At 42.9% G+C, this 22,269-nt stretch overlaps 1 protein-coding gene across 1 annotated transcript in view; it reads left to right on the top strand.

The window, feature by feature from the left end:
- The window catches only part of LOC121512190 (glutamate receptor ionotropic, NMDA 3B-like), a 42,423-nt gene that overhangs the window by 10,492 nt on the left and 9,662 nt on the right, over positions 1 to 22,269 (top strand). Inside the window, exons 2-4 of the mRNA XM_041791345.1 lie at positions 2,957 to 3,600; positions 17,359 to 18,451; positions 21,425 to 21,570. Coding sequence (XP_041647279.1) covers positions 2,957 to 3,600; positions 17,359 to 18,451; positions 21,425 to 21,570 — 1,883 coding nt within the window. The remainder of the gene's footprint in view (positions 1 to 2,956; positions 3,601 to 17,358; positions 18,452 to 21,424; positions 21,571 to 22,269) is intronic.

Here is a 22,269-nt window from a genome sequence, read left to right as displayed (position 1 = left end):
AAAATAGAAGATAAAATTCAAAATTGTGACTCTTAAAGGTCAAAATATGAGATAAAATTCTAGATCGGGAGTTTAAAAAGTGAAAATATGGGATTAAAAGTCAAAGTTAGGAGTTTAAAAGGTCACAATATGAGAGAAAGGTCAAAATTATGAATTTTAAAGGTCAAAATATGAAATAAAAGTCAAAACCCTATGTTTCAGTCCTAATCTTGGGATGCAAAATGAAAATATGAAATGAAAACACAAATTAATTTCTTTCCCTCATTCCTGACTTTTTATCTAATTATTTCTACTCTCTACTTTTTCATATTTTTATAATTTAACAAGGATTTTTTTTTTTTTTTATCTTCGATGTTAATTTACATCTCTATATTGGAGGAAATATGCAGACCTCATCTGGTGAGCCAGTTCTAATTAAGATATAATCTTACGGGCCGGGTAAAACTGCACTGTGGGCCGCATTTGGCCCCCGGGCCTTGAGTTTGACACCTGTGCTATAGACTGACAGTAGGTGTGAGAGTGAGCGTGCCTTGTCTCTCTTTGTCCTGCCTCTTCCCCAATGACAGCTGAGATTGGCTCCCACCTCCAGTGACCTCAGCTGAAATGAGCGGTGTAGATAATGAATGCATGATTGGTTGCTGCTACTGTTCACTTTGTTGATAAGTTGCAAGACTTGCATTCATTTTTATCAGGAAGGAATAGCTTCTTCTTCTTGTGAGTGTGACAGATTAGAGTGGTGGGACAGCTCTGAGCATGTCTAAATGGTTTTATCCTGGTTCAGTGTTTGGCACACATATGCACACGTCATAGTCAGATGGCTCCATGTAGCATCCATGTAAACGGAACCCCAATGATTTTAATCAGATTAAAGAAATATTGCACATGTAAACATAGCTTTTGTGGATGGCAGATACGTTATCGGGTGCTGCAGGCCGGAAAATGACCTTTCTGAGCTGCAGGACCGTCACTGCTGAGACGCTGCATTTGTCCTCAGCTCTGTTAGCTGACACATTAGGAAGCTGGAGTAAACAGCACATTTTTATGCTGGATTTCTAATCAGAAATGTGCCTGTTTGTTTAGTCTAGCTATGCTAGGACCTGATATGTTCTTATCACAGTCTAAGTGAACACTGATGAACTTTAGGAGCTTCTCAAAGACATGGGAGCACAGATGAGATACACGATTTATGAGTAGAGCTCAAGGTGACCCTCTTCTCCTGGTGTTTTCTTTTTCTTCTACTTCTCTATGATTCATGTGTGTTTAAGATTCAAACAGAAGATTTTAACTCACGCTCTGCCTCACTCAGGGATCGCCACATATCCCATGATGCCCCGGGACACGTCGGCGCCTTTAGGGAGGATGGGGGGAAGGCGTTCAGCTGAGTAGAACAAAGTAAAGGAACAGAGTCAGCTGATTTTAGCGTTCTGTCCTCAGGAAAGTTGAAGTGCTTCACTCTGCAGAACAGTAACCACACCGATCCTCCGCCTTAGTTCAGTTTGATGCAGATTTTCTTTAATTCTGTTGGTTTTGTCAGCAGCAGGTGTGGGTGTATGTTGGGATATTTGCAGAGGGTCTGTTTGACCTGCTGTGTGGTCAAAAAGAGCAAATAGACCTTTCAGAATCACCCGTCATCAAACGTGCGTGTGACTCTCACGGTTGGATTATTGTGTTCAGTGAGCGGCTGTAGTTTCCCCCGTCGCCGTCTGCAAAAGTGACATCACAGCACCCCTTAATGACAGCCGTCAACAACCGTCTACCTGCTGTTCTCAACTAAAATCCCAATATTAGGAATGTTCCTGACAGTGTGGCTCTGACTCCTCGTTCTTCACTTCTGTTTGTCACTGATGTTGCTGAACACATAAATACGATGCCGCCTGGTGTCCTTCTTTATGGATAGATAGAAAACAAACTACCTGTGGCCATCAGGAAAGGATAGATTTGTCTGGTTTTTGCCATTCGGTAGCTTGGCAATGAGATTGGTTTCCTCCTCTTTCGTCTTCTTGAAAACCAAACAGACATCTAACCCTTTACTACAAAATCTACTGTGAGCACTCCTGTGATATCACAGATTCATCCTTAAGACAGCAAGGGTTAAAATGTATTTTGCTTGGTCACCTGTCTGATCCTTTTGTTTTTGTCTTCCTCTATCCTCCTCCCTGTTTCTCTCTTCTTCCACCTCTGTCTCTTTACCTCCTTCTCTCCTCTTCCTCTCATCCTACCCCCCATCCTTTTCTCCTCCTTCTCCTTCCTCCAACTCCTCCTCTCCTCCTCCTGTCTCCTCCTATGCTCCTCCTTCTCTCCCCCTCTCTTCCTCCTCTCCCTCTCTCCTTATTCCTCTCCTCTCCTCCTCCTCTCTTTCCCCTCTCCTCCTTCTCTCTTCTCCTCCTTCTCCCCTCTTCCTCTCCTCCTCTCCTCCTTCTCTCTTCCTCCTCTCCTCCTCCTCTCTGCTCCTCCCTCTCCTGTCTCCTTCTCTCCTCTTCCTCTCCTCCTCTCCTCCTTTTCTCTTCTCCTCCCTCTCCTATCTCCTCCTCTCCTTCTCTCCTCTTCCTCTCCTCCTTCTCTCTCTCCTCTCCTCCTTCTGTCTCCTCCCCTCCTCCTCCTTCTCTCCTCACCTCTTCCTTTCACCCTCTCCTCCTTCTCTCTTCCTCCTGTCTTCCTTCTCTCCTCCTTCCCCTCTCTTTCTCTTCTCCTCTCCTCCTTCTGTCTCCTCCTCTCCTCCTTCTCTCTTCTTCCCCTTCTCCTATCTCTTCCTCTCCTCCTCCTCCCCTCTTCCTCTTCTTCTCCTCCTCTCCTGCTCCTCTTCTCCTCCTCTGCTTCTCCTGTCCCTTCTTGTCCTTCTCTTCTCTTACCTCTCCCCCTTTCCCTCCTCCTCTTCTCCTCCTCCCTCTTTCTCCCCCTTCTTCCTCCCTCTTTCTCTCCTCTTCTCCTCCTCCTTCTGTGTTCTCCTCCTCTGTAGAACCGGTTCCACCTCCAGATGCTGACCGGTGTTCCAGAGTCCAGTCTTTCTGACGTTCTGCTGACCGTTCTGCGTCGGTCCGGTTGGAGGGAGGGGACTGCGGTTCTGTGTAGGGGGTGGGAGGAGTCTGGAGGTCTCCTGCAACTCCTGAATGATCAGAGCACTGGTGGTGCACCGTGGGATGTAGGAGGCGGGGCTACTTGGCGCCTGCGTGCCGTCTTGAACCTGACGCAGTCCTCACATGACGACACTCAGATCCATGACTTCCTTTCCCGACACTTTGTACAGAACCAGTCCATGCCTGCGTCCGTGCTGCTGTTTGGAGCTGACCCTCAGTGTGCTGCAGCGGTTCTCCGCAGCGCTCATGATTTGGGACTGACGTTACCCATGATGCACTGGGTTCTAGGCCAGCCGCTCAGCCCTGACGCCCTGCATGCCATTGGACTCCCACTGGGTCTGCTGGCCTACGGCGAGGTGCAGAGGAAACCCCTGGACTACTACGTCAGAGATGCTCTGCAGCTCCTCACCAGGGCCATCGCTACGGCAACCATGGTGAGACCTGACCTGGCGCTGATCCAGAACATGGTGAACTGCTATGACACACCCAAACACCCGATACCATCATCAGGACAGTACCTGTCCAGGTAAGACCCAGCATGCATCATTAAAGTAAAACTAAACCCTCAGAGCGTTTCTTCAGCTGAGTGCTGTTGTATGAAGGCGTGTCCCAGGTTTTTTGATTCTTCATCTCTGACTCTCAACATCTGAACACAAAGGTTTACATGTAAGAACTGTGCATAATGACTGCCCTCTACAGGTTAAAACCTGATAAAAATATAACTGTAGTTTGTGGTCTGCTGCTCCAAATCCAAGCTGCTGTTGAACCAGATGCTGAGATTCCTAAAATCGGTGTAATATAATCCACAAAGGGCCCGGCAGATGGCAGAATCTGTTTTGTCATCTGCTGGGACCCCATTACCAGGACCTGTGTTCTAGGCATTCAGCTGCAGGAAATGCTCTGAGATCGTCTTTAATATCAAAATCACAGTGGTTTAAAGGACTCAACTTCCCAGGGTCAGAGGCTTTAACAGGCAGGTACAGCGTGAGTCGTCAGCATAGAAGTGTAAAAAAACACCAGATCTTTGGATTAGGGACCCCTGGGGGAGAATGCATAGAGAAAATACGGCACATCTACCCTGGAATTAAAAAAACAACTTAAGATCATCACGAAAGGATGCTTTCTCTTTTGTGATGTCACCATCATTCAGTCTATGCTGCTTTAATTATCAGCCAGAACTATCAGAAAAAGATTCAGCACAAACTACCTGAGGGTGAAACTGAAATGTGCGCTCCTGTATGACACTTTATTTGTTAGTTCAACACAGAAACACAAGAAGAGACTTGTTATTCAAAGTTAAACACCTTTTAAACCATAAATCATGGCCACCTTTTTGTTTTTAACTCTTAAATTCCTCTGTTGTGCCGTTCTAATGACGCTATCCACACCTTCATAGCCTTTATACAACATTTCCTAGTGAGCCTGGAGCTTGGCTGACTTTCTGAGGTCTTTAAAGATTAAATCCATTCCAGTGACTCCGATATTGGATGATTTTTTCCATTCATAATCCATTTTTGATCAGTTCTGCAGCTAGCAGGTTATTGTCTGTTTGTATCCCAGAATGCATTGTGACAACCAATGGTAGGCTGTTCCGTGGGCACATCATGCTTTGCATATGTGCAAACAGTGCACATGCACAGACTTATAACCTGGAGAAAAGAGCCTGAATGACTTAAAGACAAAGAGACAGAGAGCCCGTGATGCATCCCTCTGAATCTCTGCAGATAGGAACTGCTATAAATAATAACCCAAAGTCCCGAAAGCACAAGGATTTTTTTGTAAAAATGTCAATATTTTGAAGACTTTTTTTTTCACAGAATGATTATTTTTTTTAATTTGTTCTCAAAGAGATTAAAGACCAAGTTTGTGTAATGAAAAACTCTTAGTCACTAATGTTTACTTTGCTTAACACATAAAAATCTTTGAGTTTTAATTTCCTTTGAGTTTTTTTATTTTGTTTTCATAGTCCCATATCCTCTTTAACGTTCCAGTGACATTACTACAGCACACATGCTCTTAAAGCCCAGATGGCCTTAAACAAAGGATGTTTAGAGCTTGACTGTGGACCACAGGATTGATGTTTTATAAGCTTTTTAAGCCAAAAGTCCAGACGAGACACAATAGTTAGAAACAGCCGAGGGCCCAGAGGGTTGACAGAAGCAAAAAGGGTGGAAAGTGGCAAAACCAGCAGAATTAATGGTGAAAAGGGGTTGCAAGTGGCAAAAAGTTGTGAAAAGGAGGTAACAGAAGGTAACGGAAGAACGTGGCAAAAATGAGCTAAAAGACTCCTAACCCCAACCCTACAGATTGGGTAGGAAAAAGCAGCAAAAAGGGGGTTTGAAGTGGCAAAAATGGACAGAAAAAAAGTTTCTAAAAGGGGGTTAAAATGGCTCAAATAAATAATCTCAACAGCAGAACCTAAAAATGTTTTGACACACTTTCCAGCTCCAAAATGAACTATTAGGATGCTAGCATCGATGCTACTGATCCAACACAGAAACACAGACACCATCAATAAATCACAGCTGGGGAGGGCCCATACCTGGTTTGTCAGGGGCCCATACCTGGTTTGTCAGGGGCCCATACCTGGTTTGTCAGGGGCCCATGCTCTGGGTTTATCAGGGGCCCATACCTGGTTTGTCAGGGGCCCATACCTGGTTTGTCAGGGGCCCATGCTCTGGGTTTATCAGGGGCCTGTACCTGGTTTATCAGGGGCCCATGATCTGGGTTTATCAGGGGCCCATGATCTGGGTTTATCAGGGGCCCATACCTGGTTTGTCAGGGGCCCATACCTGGTTTGTCAGGGGCCCATGCTCTGGGTTTATCAGGGGCCTGTACCTGGTTTATCAGGGGCCCATGATCTGGGTTTATCAGGGGCCCATGATCTGGGTTTATCAGGGGCCCATACCTGGTTTGTCAGGGGCCCATGATCTGGGTTTATCAGGGCCCATTCCTGGTTTGTCAGGGGCCCATGATCTGGGTTTATCAGGGCCCATTCCTGGTTTGTCAGGGGCCCATTCTCTGGGTTTATCAGGGGTCCATACCTGGTTTGTCAGGGGCCCATGCTCTGGGTTTATCAGGGCCCATTCCTGGTTTGTCAGGGGCCCATTCTCTGGGTTTATCAGGGTCCATACCTGGTTTGTCAGGGGCCCATTCTCTGGGTTTATCAGGGTCCATACCTGGTTTGTCAGGGGCCCATTCTCTGGGTTTATCAGGGGTCCATACCTGGGTTTATCAGGGGTCCATACCTGGTTTATCAGGGCCCATTCCTGGTTTGTCAGGGGCCTATGCTCTGGGTTTATCAGGGGCCCATGCTCTGGGTTTATCAGGGGCCTGTACCTGGTTTGTCAGGGGCCCATGCTCTGGGTTTATCAGGGGCCTGTACCTGGTTTGTCAGGGGCCCATGCTCTGGGTTTATCAGGGGCCTGTACCTGGTTTGTCAGGGGCCCATGCTCTGGGTTTATCAGGGGCCTGTACCTGGTTTGTCAGGGGCCCATGCTCTGGGTTTATTAGGGGCCTGTACCTGGTTTGTCAGGGGCCCATGCTCTGGGTTTATCAGGGGCCTGTACCTGGTTTGTCAGGGGCCCATGCTCTGGGTTTATTAGGGGCCCATTCTCTGGGTTTATCAGGGGCCGATCCTCTGGGTTTGTTGAGGGCCCATTCTTTTGATTTGTCAGGGGCCAGTTCTCCAGTTTTGCAGGGGCCCATGCTCTGGGATTGTCAGGAGCCCTCTGTGGGCAGGCCTGGTCAGGGAAAAGAACTAAAAATCCAGAATCTTAACAGAATATTATACTTGTGAAATCTAGCTGTTGGCTGATTTTTTTTTTTTTTTTTTTTAATACTACAGAGGATTTAAAGCAGGAAATGAACTCACAGAACGAGTGCCAACTAAAAAGTGGGCGGTCATGGTTGAGTAATGATTTTACAGGCTTATTTATTATTTTCTTTTAAAGTACGGATATATTCTGAATTTGATGCCAGCAACACATCCAAAAAAGTGTTTGGAATGCTCAGAAAACACCTGGAACATTCCACAGGTAAGCGGGTTAATTGGTTACAGGTAAATATACCATGACTGGGTATAAAGGAGCTCTCCTGAAAGGATCAGCCATGCACCACCAACAATGGTGTAAGGCTCTTTACTTTGTGAGAGGATACAAATATTCCAACAGTTTATGAATGATTTTCTCAACGTGCTACAAGGAATTTAACCATTTGAACATCCATAGCTCATTATATCATAAACAGATTCAGAGAATATTGAGAAATGTCTTTACCTAAGGGGCAAGGCTGAAAACCAGCACTGAATGCTCATGACCTTCGACCCCTCAGACAGCACTGCATTAAAAATCATCACCATTCTGTGATGGATTAACAACATGGGCTCTGGAACACTCAGGAAAATCATTGTTAGTCAACACAGAATGTCACTGCATCTACAAATGTGAGTTAAGATACTACAATGTCAAGACAAAGCCATATATCAACGTCTTGAAGCCCCGCCCACTTCCCTGGACCTGATCTTGTTTGAGAAGGACTGACCTAAAGTTGGATGGTGTGCTGTGGTCTGATGAGTCCACATTTCAGACTGTTTTTGTAAATAATGGCTGTTAATTCCTTCAGGCTGAAGAGGAAAATTACCAGTTTTCACACAAAGTTCAAAAGCATTTGTGATGGTGTGTGAGAATATTGGTGTCCATAGCATGGGTCACATGCACATCTGAGGTATAATGTATATACAGCGCTTAACAAATTTATTAGACCACCACCAAAAGAAAGGTTTATGCCACTGCTGCCCTAAATTAACAGCATTGGTAATTACCAAAATCCTTTTTTATGTTTCTGCAATGGTTAATACACCAATATGTAGAAGCTCTTTAACCCAAATGATATTTTTAATGCTAAAATATCATTGTTATTATTATCCATGAATTTTCAAATGTACTGATTTACAAAAAGACTTAAAAAAATAGTAAAGCACATTAATATTTCTTGATTAATATGTCAAATTATAGTTATTTACTGTCATTCCTGAACAGAAAAATTAGTTTTAGTGGTTGAAAGTTATGCTTGATTCATTTCTGACTTCTCAGAGAAGCCCAGTGAGCCGGCTCAAATTTGGGTGAATTCAGTTTGAAATCCCTCATTCCTGTTCAAAATGGTAAAACGTGGAGAGCTGACTGAAAAGGAAAAAGTCCGCATTAAAGCACTTCATGATGCTGGATGGTCTCTGAGACAAATATGACAGGTGGTCTAATAAATTTGTTAAGCACTGTATATCATATATTGTTCAGTGAGACAATACCAAAACACATCCTGCATGGGTTACAACAGCATGGCTTCACAGTGAAAGCTGGCGGGGCCTTGACTGGTCTGTATGCAGTCCAGACCTTCCCTTTTTTTAAGTATGGCTCAATATGAAGTGAAAAAATGACAAAACAGACAGAGGCTGATGGAGTGTTAGAAGAAAAAGCGTTCTAAAACAGTGGTAAACATGTTCCTGTCCCAACTTTTTTGGAGCATGTTGCAGGCATCAAAATGAGTGTTTATATCTAAAAATAGCTCGTGAGTTTTAACATTAACCATCTTGTCTTTCTGCTGATTTGCAAATCACTGTATTCTGTTCGTAGACATTTTACACGACATCCAAACTTTTGAGCACCGACCTATGGTCAGCCATGACCCTGCTGTATCTGTAGGCCTAATATTTCTGTAGGAAGAGTCACTATTTTTTTTACTCAAAAACTCAAACTCAAAAAAAATTTCCCCGGAGTAGAAATGTTGGTATTTTGGTGGAATCGGGCAAGTCCATCTTGCAGGGGCCCCAAACATGAGATAGGGGACTGAGTAAGAGCTATGTGCATGAAAATTGGTTCACTTATGTATTATGATTAGACAAAAAAAAGTCTCTTGGGGCCATAATCTTAAATGTACATGAAGTGCACTACAAGCAGCTTAAGTTCAAATTTTGGCGTTTTTGGGAGATTCCCAAGTTCCATATTTCATCAAACTAGTCCTAGGGATTTCATCCAGCTGACTCCAGGTTTTTTAAATTCATGATGGACAACCTGGAGATCTAAAGTTGTAAGAACTGCAAGTTTTCACCACAGGGCGGGGCCTTGACCGGAGCACAAACTTAAACGACTTTTTTGTACATTTTTTTGCAATGAAAATACACCAAAAATGACGTATACTTTTTAATGCTTGTGTCAATCATCACCAAACTTCACAGGGATGATCACACGTTGATCCTGAACACATTCATACAACAATGTCAACAATGTCATTCCCCTTCTGGAATTTGAACATTTACACCTCTGATTTTTTTAAATGTTTCAATCTAAGTTTTCAGCCCCTGCGCACTACTCAGCCCAGGTTTATGATTTCCACTGTGCATATGGGTCATCATCAGACCTACAAAAAAGTCTCTTGGACCCATGCCAATATCCCAACAGGAAGTCCAGTATCTTCACCTCAATTTCAAAATAAGGCATTTCTGATGGTGCCAAATGACCTTAACCTACTGTTACTTTAGTATACAATATTCTGTGATCTTCTGCTTTTTCTTGCAAGACAACAGTAAAATATTGTGTTGTTAAATGTAAAGATTTGGAGTTCAAATTATCTTTAACCTGGCCTAATACACATGTATGTATGTTTTCATCTTAAAAAATAGCATGGAGGCTTATTTCTCTGTAGTCCTGGTCTGAGGACCCATCTCTTTGATTCTTTGTCTCTGTTGAGGTTTTATTCTGACGTGTGCATCTTTGATATTTTCTCATTAATCTGAGATGAAACATTTCTATCTCCAGGATGTGATTACACAAACAACGATTGTCGGGGTGCATTAGTAGCTGGAGGAGGTGATCAGCTGGTGAAAAAAAACTGATTGAATGTTGTGATCAGAGAGTGAAGCTGCAGATTTTAATCAGACAAACTGAAATATTTAAAATATTTACACCTTTCTGCAGCAGCTGTTTGCATCTTAATCACCTCCACTCCTTCAGATGCGACTTTGATTCCTCCATCCTCACCTCTCAGGAGGGAGGAGTCACACACATTCATTTATATTCATGAATACAGCCTGTGTGTTTTTCTATCTGTGTGAATAAAAACATGATGAAGGTTTAACTTTTATTCATGAAGAGATTTATTACACAGCCTCCAGCTCTCTCTCTCTCTCTCTCTGACAATTACTGAGGAGTGCTGAGGTTCACAAACTCAAACTCTGCTGGAATAAAGACCAGTGGAAGTAAACAGCATCAATGGAAGAGAGAAGAGTCAGCTGAAGCGTACAGTATGTATGAGTTTGAAGGCTACAGCCTGATAGGAAACCATATTATGTAGGCTGCTAAGGAACCAAATTATATACTCTGTTAAGAAACCAGATTATAAAGACTGCTAAGAAACCAGAATAAGTAGCCAGCGTAGAGCGTTCAGACCAAAGAGAGAGGGAGAGGGACAGCCCGGTCTATGGGGGAACTTTGCCAGGAGAACAAACTGGATGCTCCCTCTCCTCTTTAATCCACAGGACACGGCGTCCATGGTTTCATCTGACCACAGAACAGTTTTCCATGTTCCCTAAGTCCATGTTAAATGAGCTTTGGTCCAGAGAAGACGGTGGTGTTTCTGGATCCTGTTCTCATATGGCTTCTTCTCTCCATGATCATTGATCACTGACTTCCTTTTTTTTTTACATTTTACAAAGTAACCCAACTTTTTTGGAACTGGGGTTGTAGATTGTTTCGTTAAGCCAGTTGTGATGGAGCTGTCTAGGATGTGCATTTCTACTGAACAGTTCATTTTCAGATGTAGATTTATGTGAAGTAGATTATCAGAACTAAAGTTTTAACCAGGAAATGAATGAATGTTAGCATTAGCTTCAATCTATTGGTTGCTCTGTAACTCTATAAATGGGATTCTTGATCTCAGTGAGGCTTTCCTGGTTGATGAAAGGAACCAATTATATTTACATTCTATTCAAATCCATGTACTTTGATATGGCCCCCCCTTTTGCAGCTTCACCAGCCTCAACTCTTCTTGGAAGGCTTTCCACAAAAATCTGGAGTGTTTCTGTGGGGATTTAAGCCCATTCATTCTGTAGAGCATTTATGAAGTCCACATTCCAGTGTCAGTGATTTACTCCACTCCACCATTATAACCATTATACCCATTATAACCATTATAACTATTGCAATTATTATAACAATTATACCCATTTTAACCATTATACCCATTATACCCATTATAACCATTATAATCATAAAAACTATTCTAACCATTATAACCATTTAAACAAGTCTAACCATTATAACTATTATAACCATTATACCAATAATAACCATTATAACTATTATACCCATTCTAACTATTATAATCCTTAAAAACCATCATACCCATTATAACTATTATAACCATTATACCCATGATAACCATTACAACCATTATAACCACTATTACCATTATACCCATAATAACCATTATAACCATTATTCCCATCATACCATTCTATTATAATCATTAAAAACCATCATAGCCATTATAACAATTATAACTTTTATAACCATTCTACCCATTATAACCCTTATAACCATTATAATCATCATACCCATTCTACCTATTATAACCATTATTACCATTATACCCATTATAACCATTATAACCATTATACCCATTATACCCATTATAACCATTATAACCATTTTAACCATTATACCCATTATAACTATTATACCCATATAACCATTATAACCATTATACCCATTATAACCATTATAACCATTATACCCATTATAACTATTATAACCATTATAATGATTATACCCATTATACCCTTTATACCCATTACACCCATTATAACCATTATACCAGTTAAACTTGGACATATCTGAGCATCCATGTTGAGCGTTACGTCACAGTTACATGACCGCTGTGAGAGAAAATGAACTATTCTGGCTGTGGGAGGAAACTGCAGCTGTGTCACTGTTTGTGTGTGTTTTTTTTTCATATGCTCAAGTGTCTCTTCTCTCTATTCTAGTGTGTATTTGTGTGTATCTGTGTGTGATTGTGTGACAGTCTGGCAGCAGGTTTGAGCGGGATAAAAGGTTTAACTGCTGCGTCGAGTTCACTGACAGGAAAAGATCAAACACGTTCTGAGTAAATGAAATCACATTGAGAGTGAGAGATGAAATCCTCGGAGGACAGATTATCTGCTGCAGAAGAAGAAAAGAGGAGCGTGAAGAAGAACAGAAAGTTGAGGGTGTTAATAAGAAATCAGATCACACAGAGACACCTGAGCTCAGCCGATCCTCTCCGACGCTACACCAGGAAAGTCAATGAGCAGAAAGAGGTCAGGAGGACGGCCGCTCTACCGACCATCAAACACGCTCACATTTAGCCCGACAGGTCGGCGTGTTGGAATCAGAGACGCTAATCGTGAGAATCATTCCAATGCTTATTCTGGACGTTTAACATCCAGTTTGATGTCTGAATGAAACACGTGTCAGGATGAAGGTCATCCCCCATCAGCTTGCCACGCTTCACTTCCTGTCCGTGACTCCTCATTAATGAGGGCGGGCAAATGTCACTTCCTGTTCACCAGAGAGACCACGCCTCTATTAGAGTGAAAAGAAGCCCCAGGAACAGTGGCAGACTCAGGATGGGGCACCTGCTGTGTGGTTGATAAATATCGTGAAGCATTTACAGGAAATAGTCGGGAATCCTGGTTCAGATTTAAAGATTTCCTGATGATTCAATCCAGACGAGGAATTATGAACCAATTAACTGTTGTTTGAACAAAGATGCACAGGAGAGGACGTCAAGACGCTAAGAGCATTTTCTCCACTGTTGGACATGTGGAGAGGAGAGCCTGTCCACTGGAGGACGACCAGGAGGCCGCCACGTTTTGGGCCGGACTGGAAGTGTGACGTCACCTCGCCGCTCCTCTGCAGTAACCGCTGTTTCAGACTGGCAGCCAGTGTTAGGGCTTCATCTCAGAGACGCTGCACGTCTAACGCATGGAGAATTTCAACCTGTTAAGCCCAAGCCTCTTTTATTAGGCTACTGCTCAAATTTCCAGGCCATTTTTAAATGAGTATAACTCTGTAGCTACAAGGTCTATTTGAATGATCAAGGTACCATTATGGAGAGGACACTAGTGGAATTTGTTCAGAAATGTAAATATATGTATATATGTTACTGGATCACAGAGAATCAAGTTGGCAAAGGAAAAATTTCATTTTCGTCTAATGTTTTTTGTTGCAATTTTAGCATATATATCCAATTGAAATAATACAGTTGAAGTTCAAAAATCTCCAGAAGGCCAAAGCACCACATTGTCACATTACCTCTTTCAAATTTCATGCCACTAGAGGGTTATTAGGACAAAATAAGAGAGATTTTAGTAAAAAAAAATGTCCAGGCATAATCCCCTCTTGTGCCATTTGGACACAATTTGGCACAATATCTGCCATTTGAAAAATCTCAGGTATCAAACTTATTTTTACTCATATGCCCTTATAGGTGGTCTCTGCACCTGGTGAGTTGAAAAGCTTAAATGTACTCAAAATGCTGACATCTACTGAGTTTTCTTGTTCTTGTTCTATTTAGGTGAGTTTGTCTGATCATGTCGGGTTTCTTTTTAAGATGACACTTAAACTTTTGTCAATTTAGAGGTCAGTGATGAGGTAATTTGTCCAATTTTTGTTCATTGCAAAGGAATTCAAGAGGGAGTTTTGTGTTTATTTTTTTTTTTAAGAGGGCACCGATGAGGGCTCTTTACCAAATTCTGTCTTTTTGGAGGTCACTAAGGAGGGCAATTGGACACATTTCATCTAAATGAGTGTCAGACTCTTTCCATCAAACTGGACCCCTTGTCAGTCCCTTTCTGACCCCTGACGGTCCCTGGACCCCACTTTGAGGACCCCTAAAATAAACCTTAGAATAAACATTGGATAAACCTCAGCTTGGAGCCTTATGATATAAAAAAAATACTTACATTCCAAATAGAGACATGACTCACCAGGTTTACTTCTTCATGGATATTTTTTCATGCAGTCATATTTCTTAGAGTTTAGTTACACTAGCTCTGCAGGGTTAGGCTCTGTGCTGCAGGTGTCTATGGATCATATATGATGGTTCTCTTCATGTAGTCATAGAGAGTTCAGTTACACTAGCTCTGCAGGGTCAGGCTCTGTGCTGCAGGTGTCTATGGATCATATATGATGGTTCTCTTCATGTAGTCATAGAGAGTTCAGTTACACTAGCTCTGCAGGGTCAGGCTCTGTGCTGCAGGTGTCTATGGATCATATATGATGGTTCTCTTCATGTAGTCATAGAGAGTTCAGTTACACTAGCTCTGCAGGGTCAGGCTCTGTGCTGCAGGTGTCTATGGATCATATATGATGGTTCTCTTCATGTAGTCATAGAGAGTTCAGTTACACTAGCTCTGCAGGGTCAGGCTCTGTGCTGCAGGTGTCTATGGATCATATATGATGGTTCTCTTCATGTAGTCATAGAGAGTTCAGTTACACCAGCTCTGCAGGGTCAGGCTCTGTGCTGCAGCTGCTGCAGGTGTCTGGATGACTATTCTCTCATGATACAGTTTTCCTCCTCTCCTTGTGTTGTTGATTTCAAAGATGCAGTGAGATTTCTGGCAGGTTTTGCTGCCATGGCTCTCCTGTTCGTCCCTGTTATTGTAGCAGCATGCTGTGTTGGGTCAGCTCACCTCTGCGGACTGCTGAAAACTCCTGACAGCAGACACACAGTTTTGGTGGAGTCATCAGTGACCGGCTTAAACCACGTCTTTGTTGATTCCACTTCCTTGATGTAGCTGCAAAGCTGTTTCTTTTCAGTTTATCCATATTTTTAATCCACATTTAAGTGTGAACCGAGTTAAAACACCCAAAAACTATCTCAGCAGGATTTTGGCTTTGATGCTGTAGGTATCACCGATGAACCAGAGGGCTGTGATTGGCCGACAGGTGTCACCTGACTGATGTCATCAGTTCATGATGGGATTCTTGCTGTGTCAGATGATCTGATCCAGGATCAGTAAAGATCAGTCTAGTGGAACAGAGAAGTAACCTCAAAATACAGGGCGTCCTGATCCAGACAAACCAATCCAGCTGAAAATACGGGACGTCCTAGCTAATGCGGGACTGTTGACAACCCTATAGGTAGCTAGGTGTTGACATGGAGCATTGCTGAAAGGGCTCAGTAATTTTGCATTCACACCAGACACAAATGTCAACACACCAATCTGAGCATGGACTACAGGGAGTTTACTCGCCTCTTTTTTGTAATTCGTGCAAATAACTCTCATGTACCTGGATGTGTGCGAGTGTGCAAGCACCATGAGAGGGGAGCTCTTTAACCACTTTTCAACTCTTATTTTTGCCGAGTTTTGCCGCTATAAATACTTTTGTTCCACTCAAGGCCCATGTTTTCCACTCTTTAGTTGCTTTTCACCCTCTTTTCCAAGCCATTTTTTACCACTGTAAGACAAGTTTTACAACTTTAAGCCAAATTTTGCCACCTTCAACCTTTTTTTGCCTCTTAAAGCCTAGTTTTTCCACTCTTTAACTGCTTTTCACCCTTTTTACTGTCGGATTTTGCAACTTTTCTACAAATTCTGCCACTATTAAAGCATTTTTGCCACTTTTAGTCTTTTTTTTCTATTCTTTAACTGCTTTTCACTCTTTTTACTTCCCAGTTATGCAAATTTAGGACAAATTTGCCACTCTTAAAGCATTTTTTTTCTGCTTTTAGTCCATTGTTTTCCTTTCTTAAAGTACTTTTCACCCTTTTTGGTCAAGTTTTGACACTTTTAGCCAAATTTTGCCACTGTCAATTTATTAATGCCTCTTAACCTATTTTTTTTCCACTCTTTAACTGCTTTTCACCCTTTTTTTCTACCCAGATTTTCCATTTTAGGACAAATTCTGCTTGTTCACTTGTAGTCCATTTTTTCCCACTCTTTACCTGCTTTTCATTTCTTTTTTCGGCCGATTATTGCCACTAAGACAAGTTTTGCCACTTTTAGTCAAATTTTGCCACCGTCATTTTTTGCCTCTGAAAGTCTAGTTTTTCCACTCTTTAACTGCATGTTACCCTTTTCATTGCCCGACTTTTGACACTTTTCTACAAATTCTGCCACTTTTAAAGCATTTTTTTCCAGTTGTAGTCTGTTTATTCTTCCTTTTAACTACTTTTCACCCCTTTTTCGGCCAATTTTTGCCACTGCAAGACAAATTTTTGCCACTTTCAACTCATTTTTGCCTCTGAAACCTAGTTTTTCCACTCTTTGACTGCTTTTACCCCTTTTTTGGCCAGTTTTTGGTACAGTAAGACAAGTTTTGCTACTTTTAACCCATCATTGCCTTTCAATGCCTATTTCTTCCACTCTCTGACAGTTTTTCACCCATTTTTCTACATATTTCATGCCCTTTAAGACTAACCCTCCTACTCATAGCCAATTTGCCATTCTTGCCCCTGTTCTACCACTTTTCACCTTCTTGTGCCAATTTTTCCCACTTTCAACACATTTTTGCCCCTTTTCATCATTTTTTCCTTCAAAGTTATTTAAATTCCTTCTACTTTACTCTATGGTATGCTGATGTTTGTGTAAATCTTGCCTTGGATATGAAGTCTGACATTACTTAACAAATAATGTGGTTCAATATTCTTATTTGCATAGTTATCATCATCAATAATCATTTTAAGAAACTGATTTACCTTTTGAAAAACAAGAGTATTGATGAATAAATAAAATTCCTTGTTTGTTTGTTGGAAACCAGTGGTTATAATTCGGGTTAGAAATAAATATGGTTATCAGAGATTAACTTTACAGTAGATCATGATTTTGCTGGTCTCCATGGGCACCCCATTTGGCTGGGCCCCAGAGAGCTCTCCCCTTTGTCCCCCCTTACTGTCAGCCTTAACCTTCTGCTCTACTTTCCTTCTCATTAGAATTTTGCTCCTAATAGCCGTTAAGTTGTTCCATTTTTCTATTTTAAAGGTTTAAATCACTTAAGACCCTGTCTCTCTAATTTCTCATACTTCATTTTAGATGAAAGATTTTCATCCAGTGGGGGCGGGCCGCCATCATTTTAACAGGCTACCTGGATCGGCTGTTCTCATTAATCACCTAGTCACGCATCACTTCCTGTCAGAGATGAATTAACCAAGCTGAAACGCTGAGAGGAGCTCAGGCGTTTACCTCAGATCTGTCAGGGACAAACACGTTCCTCTGTGCTGATGTGATTCTGTGTTTTTGCTCCTGCAGGTTCCTGTCCAACACCTCTTTCCTGGGTCTGACCGGTCCGGTCCGGGTTCAGCTGAACCACTCACAGGTGGTGACCTCGCAGCGTTTCCATATATGGAGTCTGCGGCGGGACGCGCTGGGTCAGCCCACCTGGGTGACGGTGGGCAGCTGGGAGGGGGGCGAGCTTCAGGTGGAGGACCAGGGAGTCTGGCAGGGACCCAAACCCTCTCACAAGACAGAAGGGGGGAGCGGGAGGACTAGGGGTCGCTGGAGGCCGGGGATGCCGGTGGCGGGCAGCCGGGTCCGCGTGGTGACTCTGGTGGAACACCCTTTCGTGTTCACGCGGGACGTGGACGATGAAGGTAGCTGCCCCGCCGGTCAGTTCTGCCTGGACGCTGGGACCAACAGCTCAGAGATGCTGCATCGGTTCTTTAAGGAGGTGGCAGGTGGGAACAGCAGCTTCCTGCCTGCAGAATACACAAAGTGTTGCTACGGATACTGCATCGACCTGTTGGAGAAGCTGGCCGAGGATCTCGGCTTTGAGTTCGACCTCTACATCGTCGGAGACGGGAAGTACGGCGCGTGGAAGGGGGGCCGCTGGACCGGGCTAGTGGGGGATCTTCTGAATGGACTGGCAGACATGGCCGTCACTTCCTTCAGTATCAACTCAGCACGGAGCCGCGTCATCGACTTCACCTCGCCCTTCTTCTCCACCAGCCTGGGGATCCTGGTCCGCAGTAAGGACACTGCGGCCCCCATCGGAGCCTTCATGTGGCCCCTGCACTGGTCCATGTGGGTGGGCATCTTCCTGGCACTGCACATCACGGCCCTCTTCCTCACGCTCTACGAGTGGAAGAGTCCGTATGGCATGACGCCTCACGGACGCAACAGGGTCCGGGTGTTCTCGTACTCCTCGGCCTTGAATCTTTGCTACGCCATCCTCTTCGGACGCACCGTCTCCTCCAAGACCCCCAAGTGCTGGACCGGGCGCTTCCTGATGAACCTGTGGGCCATCTTCTGCCTGCTGGTGCTGTCCAGCTACACCGCCAACCTGGCCGCTGTCATGGTGGGAGAGAAGACATTTGAGGAAGTTTCAGGGATCCACGATGCCAAGGTGAGAGTCTTGGAAAAGTCTTTGAAAGTTTTGATCCCACACAGGTCTGTCCTCCAGACTCCCAGTAGAGAAGAAGGTGTTTACACAAAAACTGAGACAGATTGACTGAGAGATGTCAGCTTAGAGTGAGTCAATTAAAATATGTACCAAAGGAGCAGAAAGGATGGAAAACAACTGATCAATAAATCTGATCAATCATGACACAACGACAATATCATCAGTCAGATTATCTCAGAGTAACACAGAGGCCAGTCATCCTTGTTTTAAACTGTTTTATTACAGACAGAAGTCAACATGAGGATCTAATGACCGTAAAAACATGACTTCAGACTCTTCACTTCCTGTTTCCTGCAGTGAAATAATTACGGCTTAAATGTATTTGTGGATCACCTTTCTCATCCTGATTAAACTTTAATTCAGCGGCCGAATGAACCATGAAACACGTCAGTAAGAGCTTAAACAGCAGGGGCTGCTGGGAGCTCAAGGTGGGGGTGGGGGTGGGGGCTAATTTAATCTGTTTGATTAACTTTTTAATGAGCAGAGACTCAGACAGCAGCTCCACTCTGTGTCATAGACAACACTGCTACGCTAATGCTAATTCACATTATCTCAGTATTTACAATAATCCTGTGAACTTTAGCAACACTTTTTCTGAACTTTACCTGGACTTTACCTGGACTTATATCTGAACTTTACCTGGACTTTACCTGGACCTTACCTGGACCTTACCTGGACTAATACCTGAGCTTTACCTGGACTTTACCTGGACTTATATCTGAATTTTAAGTGGACTTTACCTGGACTTATACCTGGACTTATACCTGGACTTTACTGGGACTTGTACCTGAACTTATACCTGAACTTTGTCTGGACTTTCCCTAAACTTTACTTGCACTTTACCATAACTTTTCCTAAACTTTACCTGGACTTTATCTGAACTCTACCTGAAATTTCTTTGAAATTTACCTGAACTTTACCTGGACTTTACCTTAATATTTACCTGTACTATACCTGAACATTACCTCAACTTTACCTAAACCTAATTGAACTTTAACTAAATTTTACATGAACTCTACCTGAACTTAACCTGAACTTATACATAACTTAACCTACACTTCACCTGAAATTTACCTGAATCTTTCCCTGGACTCTACCTTGACTTTACCTGGAATGTACCTGAACTTCACCTGGACTTAACCTGAACTATACTTGAATTTACCTGGACTTCATGAAAAGCTGTACATTTGTGGTGATGTGGTCCTAAAATAGTAGTAGTGAGTAGTGAAGAAGAAAAGGAGATGTAGAAGAAGAAAAACTGAACAGAGACTGAAAATGGAAATCCTTCTCCTTCTGCTGGTCTTTTTTTTAACATAAGGGAGCTAAACTCAACTGGGCCAGGACTTGCCTCAACTCAACCTGGACTAACCTCAACTCAACCTGGACTAACCTCAACTCAGCCTGGACTAACCTCAAACCAATCTGGACTAACCACAACTTAACCCCAATTCAACCTAGACCAACCTCAACTCAACCTGGACTAACCTCAACTCAACCTGCACTAACCTCAACCCAACCTGGACTAACCTCAACTCAACCTGCACTAACCTCAACTCAACCTGGACTAACCTAAACTCAACCTGGACCAACCTCAACTTTACGTGGACTAACCTCAACTCAGCCTGGACCAACCTCAGCTCAACCTGGACCAACCCTAAACTTAGCCTGGACTAACCTCAACTCAACCTGGACTAACCTCAACTCAACCTGGATTAACCATAACTCAACTGGATTAACCTCAACTCAACCTGGACTATCCTCAACTCAACCTTGACCAACCTCAGCTCAACCTGGACCAACCCTAAAGTTAGCCTGGACTAAACTCAACCTGGACTAACCATAGCTCAAACTGGATTACACTCAACTCAACCTGGACTAACCTCAACTCAACCTGGACTAACCATAACTCAAACTGGATTACACTCCACTCAACCTGGACTAACCTCAACTCAACCTGGACTAACCTAAACTCAAACTAGATTAACCTCAACTCAACCTGGACTAACCTCAACTCAACCTGGACCAACCTCAACTCAACACAGACCAACCTCAACTCAACCTGGACTAACCTAAACTCAAGTCAGCCTGGATTAGTCTCAACTCAACTTGGACTAACCTCAACTCAGTTTGGACTAACCTCAACTCAACCTGGACTAACCTCAACTCAACCTGGACTAACCTCAACTCAATTTGGACTAACCTCAACTCAACCTGGACTAACCTCAACTCAACCTGGACTAACCTCAACTCAACCTGGATTAACCTCAACTCAACCTGGACCAACCTCACCTTAACCTGGACTAACCTCAACTCAACCTGGACTAACCTCAGCTCAGCCTGGACTAACCTCATTTTAAACTGGACTAACTGTAACTCAATTTGGACATATTCCTGACTCAAGCTGGACCAAACTCAACTCAGCCTGGACTTTACTTGAACTTTACCTGGACATGACCTTATGTTCACCAGGTTTTTACCTGAGATAAGCTTGAACTTTACTTGGTCTTTCCTGAACTTAACAAGGAGTGTACCCACCTTTTGTTTTTACCAATATTCCCTTAGACTTATCCGGTACTTTTTCAGCGGTTTTCCTGGATTTTAAGGAATTTAACCTGACATGAACCTGAGCTTCACCTGAAGTTTCCTAGGACATTCCCTGAGCTTACCTGGACTTTTCTTGACTATTACCTGGAAGTCAACTGACATTAAGGATAAGGACTTAACCATGTCATCACCTGAAGTTTCCCTTGACTTTACCAAGTCTCTACCTGAAATTACCTGAACTGTTCCTGGACTTTAACTTTAGAAAACTTGACATCTTTTATATTTCTTTGCTGAGCATAAATACTATCTCTGTTAATCTTTCCTTTTTCCTCTTCTTCTTCCCCTTCGTGTTCTTCTTCGTTGGTGTCTCAGCTCCATCACCCCTCCTGGGGTTTCAGATTTGGGACGGTGAGGGAGAGCAGCGCAGAGGATTACATGAAGAAGAGTTTTCCTGAGATGCACGAATACATGAGACGCTTCAATGAACCGACCACACCTGAAGGCGTCGCCACTCTCAAGTAAGAGACAGAAACCACACCCACACAGAGGTTAACTTCTGATTGGCTGCTAAAACGCCTGCACAGGTAAACAGGAAATGAAATTATAAAGAGGGTTCAGCAGCCTCTTAGTGCTGAATTAAACAGTTTTCTCCAATCTTAGTTTCTGTGATGAGTTTAACTTCACCCATAATCAATTAACCCAGCGTTCATGGCACACTGACACGTTACAGCACTGTAAGGATGGGGTGAACCTAACATCAATGTTACAGTAATGAAGTGCTGACAATGGAAATACACATCTGGATTTCTGATCCCACACTTGGAAAAACCCTGTCCTCTCAGCAGGTGACGGCAGCTCTGTGCCTCAGTTTAGTTAGAATAAGACTAGAATCTTAAATACTGTGATTTTAAAGTTTATTTTAGTGCAGAAAGATGTACAGCAGCTCTTCAGCTTTAGGGTTAGTGGGCTACTTTTCCTCCCAGCATGAAACAGATGTAATCTTTGGCGTCCTTCTTGATGCTGATTGTATCTGTAGTAGAGGAAATGCCAATCTGGTCTTTGTAAGGTTTTATACTCACGTCTACAGCTGCTGCAAATGTCAGGACATGATATCAGTACATTTTTTCATGTTTCCTATCTTCCCTCGAATAAATATTAGTATTAAGCATAGGGAGCTATTTCTAACAATGTTACAGATACTACAGAGAGAAGCCAAA

Source organism: Cheilinus undulatus, linkage group 7, assembly GCF_018320785.1.
Source record: "Cheilinus undulatus linkage group 7, ASM1832078v1, whole genome shotgun sequence".
Lineage (NCBI taxonomy): Eukaryota > Metazoa > Chordata > Actinopteri > Labriformes > Labridae > Cheilinus > Cheilinus undulatus.
This window is presented reverse-complemented; position numbering and strand designations above follow the sequence as displayed.